The 10,849-nt window shown below is 41.9% G+C and overlaps 1 protein-coding gene across 1 annotated transcript; it reads right to left on the bottom strand.

Annotated features, from left to right (window-relative positions):
- Positions 1-2,413: 2,413 nt before the first annotated feature.
- On the bottom strand, positions 2,414-10,403 carry LOC139140789 (secreted frizzled-related protein 5-like). Its single transcript, XM_070710201.1, has 3 exons — positions 9,387-10,403; positions 6,718-6,795; positions 2,414-3,752 (listed from the first exon to the last, which is right to left on the bottom strand). Exons 1-3 carry the CDS (start codon positions 9,955-9,957, stop codon positions 3,445-3,447), a joined length of 957 nt encoding a protein of 318 aa, XP_070566302.1. The 5' UTR covers positions 9,958-10,403; the 3' UTR covers positions 2,414-3,444.
- Between the last annotated feature and the right edge of the window lie 446 nt (positions 10,404-10,849).

Genomic DNA, 10,849 nt, shown 5'->3' with positions numbered 1-10,849 from the left:
CTCCGCTCACATCCTTTACAAACATGCGGGCCTGTGATTGTTGGGGGGGGGGGACTTGAAAAATATAGAGGGGAGCATTTGAAAATTTTTTAGGGTACTTTGGGGGGGGGAATCTGAAAAAAAAAAGCTTTCAATCGACATTCCTCCAGCCCTCCCCCCACCCCCTAATCGTTATTTGTGAACACAGCCTAATCCAGTTCTAACTTTGTGGTGTTTGAGTGATGGAGCTTTGTCAAGGAGAAAGTCCATTAAGAAAGTCTATTAAGAAGTTGGAAGTCGATACTTGAATGTTTTTAGGCTGTTAAGATCTTCATTATCCCCCAGATATTTTTGTAAATGCAGCCTAACACTCAAGCGATCGTACAACTCTTACTTTGTTTTATCTTGAAAAAGATTTTGGCAACTACTTAACAGAGGAGAGTACATGCTGAACCATCTGTGTCACCCACTTCCTAATGAACTACGAAGGATCATTTCTAAGGTGTGATGGATTGAAGAATATAAAACTTGAAATTTGTCAAGAATGCTTAGATAGTGCAAGTTTATGACCTGATATTTCATAGCTAGTTTGGCGCTCAGAATAGTGTACTGTGATGTTGCAAGAAAGACGCAGTAAACTGCACGGAGATACATATAATGCAGCAACGTAGGAGAGATACAAAGCGGTGTTAAATCACGCATGTCAGCAATGCAAAAATTTTAATCTCTGGGGGTCAAAGACTGGCGTCATCTGCTTACTGTCGGCTATGACACTTTTGTGCTTGTCTTGACGGAAGTAGAATACTGGCAAGAACTCATTTACTTACTTCTGAGACTTGGTAACGTTACTATCAATGTTAAGAATTTAATGTGGCCATTGCTAAAATTGAAGTTGTAATTCCTGGGAGTTTTGTTTTTGTCGCCATGTGTTTAAATGACGTCATGATCCGTGTTTAAATGACCAATGTAAAGATATAAATACGGGCATTCACTGGGAGGATCCTAGAGCCAGTATTAAAAGAGAGGGGTTGGTGTGGACAAATGAATTTGAAAACCAAATGAACTATTCACCGTGGACACCATAAAATGTTGTTTGGTATCCGTGCTACGAAAGTTATGTCTTTGGGTATACTAACATCCGGGTAAGTTTTTAGGGCAAATGATGAATTATTGTCATTTCATGTAAGGCTTTCAAAGAAAAGTCCATTCCACGGTTTCTCTTTTTCTCCAGGGTAAGTGATTAGAGAGCTACTTTTCAATATTTTACCAATATTTTACCGCTAAAATTTCAATTATTTAGTCATGAAATATACAAACATTCACATAGACGCCTGCAATAGTATAGTGAATGCAAAGAGGTTCTGATAAATGAACTGGTGGGTAAAGTTGATGATGGGAGAATGACAAGTTGACGTGATTTATTGACATTTCGGAAGTCTATGTAGAACAGTTACGCTACACATCTCTTTTGCACAATTGCAATCATAATCTGTTTGGTTTTCGGTCTTCCTATTCAAGTTCTGGTTTCTGCCCATAGTTGAGATTATTCATTCAACATCATTTGCATCTGTTTGCAAACACCATTTTTGCCATTTTTGTCATCTTTTCTCCGAAGTAAATTTTTTCTTCCCTGGTGAGAAAGATCTCGAAATTAACCATGATGACAAGTGCAAGTACCGCGTTCCTATACAGACCAAGTTCAAGGGAACAGCGCCCGCAGAAAATGATTTTCAATCAATATCTGTGGGTTTATTTGAGTATCGTAGTGCTGTTCGGCAGTTTAGTCAAGGAATAACTTATCCTTCAGGAGTGTCGGCACTTCTCTTTAAACGGATAATACCTGAGTAATTTTTGATAATTTTTTTCATTATTTTCTTTGCAAGAAAACAAGTATGTTGTACTGGTCTTATCCCTATAAAAATACTAGTATGTTGCATTACAAAGTACTGTTAGTCTTGCAACGACAATGCATTATGTTCAATATTCAATATCATTGTTGACAAATGAATTCGAATCCAGTCGTCAACAATAAAATATACACCAATAAACTGAGCTGATAAGTTAAATATCGGCATATATCGCCATGATTTGAGTGTAAAAACAAGAAAATGGATTTTTACAAACAAAGCAAAAATAATTGAAAAATCTATCGAAGGTTCATGGAGAATTAATGAACTTTCTGCTGCAATGACTTATAATTTGGATAGCGCTGATGTCCTTTCTGCATTTGCGCTCTCTCTCTCTCTCTCTCTCTCTCTCTCTCTCTCTCTCTCTTAGCACAGTGTTTTAATAATGGTCATTCATACTCAATACGGGGAATCGAATGGATTTCTCCGCTGCGTCCATAAACGTCTCTGCGTTCAAAACATCTAAGACACTGACTGATACTTGTATGATTCTCAAATTATAAAACGATGACAATGAAGACACGACGTCGACATGCAATAGATAAAGGTGTTTTAATGTACTCTACGCGTGGAAACAACAAACAATGCGATTACTTCACGTGAAATTCATGATGATTTAAACTGTGACATAGTGACCACGTGATCAATACCTATAACATCTACCCCGACGAATCTGACAAAGCGTATTATAAAGAACTGTCCATCAAGGGAATGAATACTAACAGGGCTCCAGCGGTTTGAGTGTTCGTGGAAATGCGATTAACAAAGGTGATGCCGTGAATCTATTGCCGTGTATCCAGTCTGAAAGGCAACTTCGTTAAACTACTACATTTCAAAAAATTAAGTTTTACAGAGAAAGCTTTGCTTTCAACGATGTGAAAACATGTATATTCTGTTGAAGATTGAGATGAACGTCAAGACACATACTTCTAAATGGAAAACATTAACGATAATAAATATTTATATCAAGATATAACTATACTCTCTCAGGCTTCAAAGATAGACACAATTTAAAAACTTATAAGACTTGTCTGTTTCACCGTTTGCCCAAATAAAAACAGAAAAAAGATAAAATGCTACACGATTAAAGATATCTAAATAATTGTAATAAATGCAAGCTATACACTCTGTAATAGAGTCCTCGATACTCAATGAATAATCGGGTTTCTTCTGACGTGCAATAAAAGCCCTGTGGCTGGGCGCCCTCATTCGACAATGAAAAGCTTGTACTTCCAGCTTTTTCATATAAACACCAATGAGCTTTGATTCATAGAATTGGACGATTTGATATTAAGGTTCGAGCAATTTGCTGCGACGCGGGGTTGCATCGTTAAAGTTCTTATGGTTTGACACCTTCGCAGTGAGTGTTGTACGCCCTCAACGATCTAGGAGTCACGACAACTATGTTCCTGTGCAGTTCAAGTAGACGATGTTTGCGGTCTGCCGCCAAACCGAGTCGGTCAAATCACCTGAATGTACCGATGTTTTTTTCAAACAAACAGTCCTTCTGCGGACGTCTTTCCCCTGCACACTTTGCGGAAGCGTCGTCCAATCTAGCCTAGCATTGCTCGTTTTTGAAACGGCGACTTGCCTTCCGGAGATCTCGAGATTTCGACCAAGGCATGGCGAAAGTAACCACCAACTTTTTGTCTATTATTCTGCCCATGATTAGGTAAGAATCTTTTTCATTGTTAACGTTGAGGAATTCACAGGTACACTGGCTGCCATCTTCCAATACCAGTGTCATTTTCTTTGTGTCCTTCTTCCTCAGACTACCTCTCTTGTAAAGCTTTTTCTTCTTTCCTTTACTGACAATTTTTATGTCCCCTCTTGATAGCTTTGTTTCCTGGATTTTAGTCTTCACAGCTGAAATAGATAGATAGACAGATAGATAGATAGATAAATAAAGACATAAATAAATAAATAAATAAATAAATAAATAAATAAATAAAATTCCATTAAGACAGCGCATTTATCCCCCGAAGAAATCGGATGCCCAAGGCACATTAGGATACACTGTTGCTTTTGAAGCTTGGACCAGGTACTTTTATCGACGCAGCGTACATATTTAGAAATCTTGTCATGATGTCGGAGTTACTTTAACATTGATACTGCTCTCCTGTTTTTGTTTGTTTTTTCGTTCATCTCATGCCTTTTGCAATGAAAAATTATCGATAACCTGGAAGAAATTGGTTATTCGGATGATGTACACAACTCAGTCGGGTGACGAGTTGAAGGAACAGTATCTGGGTGAGATTGGCAGGGTTGGATACAGCTGCACGCATCGACGGAAGTTGGCGGTTTACTCGCTTTGCTGCGCGAATGATTCGCCGCAATGGAGAATTGCATGATAAGACTTGATTGGCCGCTGTGTGCGTGAAATGAGGTATGAGTTCGGGACGACTGACGGAAACGATAGCTGGCGCTTTTTCGGTCAGCTTCTGGCTGCGATTGGATAGTGAAATAGGCAGTTTGGGTATTGTTTGACTAGAGTGAGACGAAATGATTTATTTGGTTGGTAATTTGATTAAATCGGTTGTTGTCTATTGTAAGGATGTTGGATCCGTTACACTGGCTAATGATGGGTATAGTTGAGTGAGGGTTACGTAAACAGAACATGGACAACATTGAAGACGAGAAATCGGACTGTTGAAAGTGGTGATGATATGGGTCGCCGAATGAACCGTAAGTCTGGCAGACTAACGGTTGTCGCTATAGACGAATTCTCAGAAATATCTAAATTTAAAAATGTCCACATGTGTAGACAGCAAGAAAATACATGCTGAATTCCGTCTGGTCATTCATACATTGACTAGGTTTGACTGGAAAAGTTTAATACCGGGAAGCCAATTTGAGATTTATTTTCTGTAAAATTACGCAATAATGTGTGGTTGGTTGTCGCAGAATGCTACCATTGGGGAAATTAACGAAGTAGCTGGCCGATTGAAAGGTTGGGCCGGTTTCCTTTTACCGTGTTCAGTTGTGGGTTTGGTAACTTTTGCATGGGTGAATTAGAGGCTGGCAGTTTGATCGCGGTGAAGTAGGCAGGCAGACCCTGAGTTGCTGGGCGGTTCAAGAGGTCAGCTGGGCCAGCCGTACGTATTTAATAGCCGACGTGCCGATCGGATTATACACCAGGTAGGCGCATTGAAATATTTGCTGGGTAAATCCCATGCATTACGCACGAACTGAGTTTGGGCGTCTGTGTCTGACCCGACTTGTGGTAATTTTCCGTTTTCTGCACTTCAATGACTGAGGATCTCTCTGTCGCTCTTCTCAATACGAAATACCTGCATTTGTCGGAAATTCGACAAAAACCGTGGCACCACAAAAGAAATGGGTTTGTGTCTTGATGTACGGACATGTAATAACCACGTAAAAAAACCGGCACTGTCCGCCTACCCTCGTCTTAATTATTATCAACACCCCTAAAGGACGGAAATGGCATATATTGTCTCCCTTTCTGCTTTTCGAGGTCACTTTTGATTCTTTTCACTGTCCCATTTCTACTATTGTTGATTTTGCCTTCAGAAATCCGATGTGTACGCCTGAAGGCTTGCATTACAAGACAACTTTTTAGAAATCTTCGTGACATAATGGGGGCAAAGAAAGACTTAGGTACCCGCGGCGGTATCCTCAAAACGACCGTACAGAAAGGAAAACGCACCGACAAAAAGTATTCATTTCGATGTATTTTCGCATTAGTATTCAACATACGTCTTTGAATTGCATGGAGGATTTAACAAAGCCCAAGACTGCCAAGTATCTGTGATGTTTTAAACTGTCGGCCATAAACCATCGGAGGGGGAAGTCCACGTAAATTTACGCACCGCCGCCCTCTTTCAACAGTTTGGTGGGACGCTGAGCAACGGCGTGCAATGGCATTGGTAATGGTATTGGACAACAAATATAGCGAGATATTTTATAAGACAGGTGGTCAACTTGCAATCGATGCTTTCTGTAAGAAGGGCGAAACTATGAAATACGCTCTCTCTTTCAACTGCCGCAATGCAACGCCATGTAAACCACCAATGAAAACATTGAACTGCAAGCGATATACAAGACCCGTCTTCCCGACTAAATTACTTTGGAAGCTACTTCAGCTGTTTGCCATACAGCGTTGACGCGGTGTCTGGCTGTCTTGAGCTGTAAAAATAGAACCAGGAACAGGTGTTTTATGGAATCCCCGCCATGTACCCTGTTCTGAAAACTTGACGAAGCTTCCGTGGTAGTTGCCCTTTAACCGCGCTTTTGATAATTCAATTCGCCTTTGTTTTTCTTGGCGCGGTTTCCGACACCAAACTGTAAAATATTCGACGTTTACATTGATCAGATGGCTGCACATGCCCTATGTTACACGTAGAGCAATTTGGTTTGGTGACTTCATCTTACAGGGAGATCGTATATATCACCGTAATTTAACCATTTAGGACGTTCACAAGACAAGTGGTACACCACTGACTCCACTAATAAGTCATGCCGTTCCGCCGACACTTTCTATGACGTCATCTCTCAGTACAGTGACATTTCATTGAACCCAACAGTACGTCATCGAAACCTCCTCCTTCCTTACCATCAGTCTGACTCTGGTCCCCCTCAAAAAAAAACGCACAGTGCGACAAGATATATCGGGCTAGCTTCAAAATTTAAAGTCTTGTTTCAAACCCACAGAATTGTAATTTATTCTAAAGGGACGGAGTTTTCTCGGATCTTCCATCATTTATAAATGTAGTGCAATGGTAAAGTTCAAATACAGCTGTCTCTCTCTAACCTCAACAGTCGGACAGCTTAACAGTCGGACAGCTTAAGCTGGGGCATGACGCGTACTTACCAAAATCAGCATTGCAAAATTCCGTTATGATTTTCTCTTCAGTTGCTTCAGCGTGGCACTGGTCGCAGACAGGGGTGCCTGTAAATTAAACAAGAGCAAAGATTGAGTTTTCTTAATCCGTAGGGAATTCATTGTCAGAACGCTCTGATTATTATATTTGGGCGAGAAAATGCCACCATTTATTGACGTAACTTAAACGCTACCGAGCAGTTCTCATGAAATGATAGAGCGCCTCTGTACTAAAAATGTTCACAACTACGGGGCTTTTGGCCGAACGTCAGCTGCCTGTTTTGATTTTCACACCAGTTCGTAGCAACAATACCGTGGGGGGTTGGCGTAGATAACACTTTTTCACAAAGGAGGAGAAATTGGTTTTATCTCTTGGTTAGTTTAGTCATAAGTCTTACGGTCCGAGCTTATAAAAACAATAGGGTAGTTAAGCAGCGGGGGTTAATTACAATCTAATCATTTGGGAGGGCATTTGACGCCTCCCCGTGTAGCCGATTGTCACTCATCACACGTTGGGACAGTCTCCCTCGTAAATTTTGACCACACGCTTGTCATTTTGGAGAAAGTACAGCGCCTCGGATCAACGCTTCGAAGCTGCGTGAAAAATGCCGTAATAATAGACGGCTTCAAGCCGGGCCCATATGACTAGCGCATAGCACAACATACACGTTTATCGCGCACTTGCACTTCACGGTATCGTACTCAGCACAAGTGCAAAGTCAAGACATTACGCCACAGAGTAATGTTGAAATGTTACACACTGTTTTAACGATCAGCTTGCTCGATTTCTGTTGTGGCAATATCTAAATACAGAGTCATGGCATCAAGGTATTCCTGTTGCCAAATTCACTGAAAAGTGCCGGCATGGTATCGCTCCACGCAGCTTTAAAAGTATTCAATAGAAAGGGAGGTATTTATTAGGTAGTTGGATACGGCTATATGGACCTAATTAACTGATCATCCAAAGAAGACGGATTCTTTTCTTAAAGCCCCAAATCGACCTGTGAAAACTTTTTAATGTTCCAGAGGGGCTTATTAGTGAGAAAATACTGCGTTGGAGGTCGAGACAGCTGCCGCGAATCTGTGCACTTTACGCCGGGAAAACAAACCTTTGTCAAGGAACCTTGGTCTAGACACGGTACGTCTGCTGTGAACGAGGACAGCACATGTCAACAGGTTAGACAGGAAAGAAAAAATATATCTCTGCCTGCCCGGCAACGTGTTCCAACAGCAACCTCTCCACTGCGGTGCAGTCACTTACCGCGACGGACTACACAAACTATAGTTGCTTTGACAAGCCCAAAACAGTGAACTTTGTTCAGTACAGGCAAGACAAAACGAGCATTTTAGATGTTTACTAATTTGCCCACACCGTCGACCAATTTACGGATTTTGGGTGGAGGGCAGGGGGCATCTGGATGGACAAAAGTGCGAATGTAAAGAATTTGTGTTGTATACATTACTCAGATAGTCAAGAAATTCCTGCGGTGTTTGACTACTAAGATGACTAAAGTCCCTGCCTGACACATTACCAGCGCATCCATCACACAAGTCTGCCGCAGTCTGTTTACAAAATCATTTGATTTAAACAAGTGGACAGGCTCATACCATCACTAGCGCGTTGTTTGACGAATATCATAGAGTACAGGTGCTACTGTTTAACTTTCAGTACTCTCTCTCTCTCTCTCTCTCTCTCTCTCTCTCTCTCTCTCTCTCTCTCTCTCTCTCTCTGAGATTGATCCTAATTAAGTCAGCTTATGCCAATAGCAGTGTTATTGTGGTTTGTGTGTGCAACAACGTCTATCTTAAAACGGATATCTACTCAGACTTCGAAGTCTGCACTGTACTTAACAATTACCGGTGAAATGAATGTATACTTCTTAGTTGGCTAAATTTCGTGAGCGAACTGCCTTGGTAAGAGACGAACATGGTATTTTTGCATTTTGGTTTTGGCCACGATCGTCAAGCAGTTTTTTATGAGGTGTCGCTCACTGCATACGCTCAAAACACACAACAGCATCTCAACTAGACAGACAAGGCCATCGAAATTCTTTTCGGCAGAATTTTAAAGTCCATTGTGCCAAAGTTTTGTGCGACTGACAACGTTGAGTTTTTTACTCTGACAAAACCAGTCTGACTTCTGCCTTTTTTCCATGCTTTTCTTCTGACCACGGGAAGCGTGCTTTTACGAGTTCGTCTCCTATCAGTGTTTCCGAATTCGCAAAAATAGGCGAGTTGGCACGGCGAAACAATGCGTTCCGAATGCCGCGGGATTGAAAGTTGAAAAGACAGCACACACTGTACACAGTTTTAGTGGGCCATGGAGGTCACTTTCTAAATGCTGCAGTAATGCGCTTTGGTGTAATGGTCACAAATAAAATGTTCACATCGCTGATTTATACCTTCAAAGGAACTAATGACAGATTGTCAGCCCTTTTGCAAGTTGTGCGAAAAAAATCACGTGCTTGATGAATAATTCATATACGGTGTTCGCGCCTGTTGGGCATTGCTTCTGCTGAATGCCATACAGACAAAACCGTGCTACCAGAGACATTTACAAGTAATGTATTGGAAGTCACAATTTGTCGCGAGACAAGTTTCTTTGGGGTCCTTGAGGGTACAATTAGGCTAATGAATAAAAAGATCGCCTGTGTACCCACCTTTGCCTTCGTTATCGCCACTGTCTGGGATGATCTCTCCTTCATAAATGGGGGTGATGATATCTCCCTCGCCGGGAACTTCACCTTCTGCCGTCGAATTTTTCATTTGGGCTTTAATGCAGAGGTCGTTGTCGAGGGGCAGCTTATTGCAACGTAGCATTTCTGGCCAGGGGTAACCGTGCTCAAGCATGACTGGCGAGCACTGGTCGCGTACCTGCTCACAAAGCGATCGACACGGGTAGATGGGGCGATCCAAGCAGACTGGTGCGAAGAGCGAACACAGGAACAATTGGGTCCCGGGATGGCATCTCTTGTGCACAAGGGGCACCCAGCTGGAAGCTTGCTCTTTAACTTCAGGTATACTGTCATGGTCCAGTAAATTGGGCATTCTCATCTGGTTGTAGCCGATATTTGCACACAGGCTCATTTCTTTCGGTATGGGAACGCAGGTAGGCTTTGTTATCCGACCACTTAAGTCCATGGCATAGCTCCACGTTGGAACTACAAATGCAAAGAAATACAATAGGGTTGGTAGACGAAGAAACGACGGACGCCAACACGACATCTTCATTAAGTTTTGTGTCCAATATACAACGGTCGATTATTCCCGAATAAAAAAGGCCGGTCGTTTTGTCTCAGTTCAGAAACTGCTTATGATCTCCCTGAGACATTCGTGGTGTCACAAAGTCAGTAAAAGTGCATGGGTGTTGATTGCCCGGTGTGCGGTCAAACTTGTCCGGCGAAATTCAGCACTGAACTGACGAAGGTGCCGACACTCCAAAAACTTGTATACTCTTCTGTACTCTCTTGTTATGACTTGGGTTGGTACGCTACCATTTACTTGCAGGGGTGTCCGGAAGCCCTTGGTCTTACCCCGCCGGCGCCTAGGTGTAGGATACTCTATACATCGAAATCGACTGGTCTCGATGAGCTGGCTGAACTAGTCGCCTTTGGCACAGTATACTTGCAGACTTCCACTACTTTACCTGTATTCAGTGTGGCACCGTGTACATAACTGAGAATGCATATCTTTCAAAGCGTCAATGTGTCAATTATGGGCGTTCAACTAATCAAAAACTTCTATAGACCTTGTGTCAATTTGGACTCTTAAATTGGATGTCAATCAAAAACTCCATCTGTCCATCACCATTGATAATGACTCTCGTTTAGCTAATTTCCACCACCCCCTGTAAAAAGACAAGCAAACACCACACAGCCCCTCATTAAGGTCCTACACAGTGTTGTGTACGTTAGACTGTGAAGTACTCACTTCATAAAGAAGTCTACGCTTGCTATTGAATCCCTGTGTGCAAGGTTCCCAACCACCTTTGTTTGCCCTTCTATAGGAAGAACAGCTCACAATGCTTAGCCCAGCAGGAAGGGCAAACGAAGCCAGGAAAGCGTTATTTTTTTTTCAAATAAAGTAACAGGACGTTTCTGCACACAGTGCATGTTAAATCTTG

Source organism: Ptychodera flava, chromosome 9 (assembly GCF_041260155.1).
Source record: "Ptychodera flava strain L36383 chromosome 9, AS_Pfla_20210202, whole genome shotgun sequence".
In the NCBI taxonomy this organism is placed as follows: domain Eukaryota; kingdom Metazoa; phylum Hemichordata; class Enteropneusta; family Ptychoderidae; genus Ptychodera; species Ptychodera flava.
The sequence above is the reverse complement of the archived record's forward strand: the minus strand, read 5'-3'. Positions and strand labels throughout refer to the sequence as shown.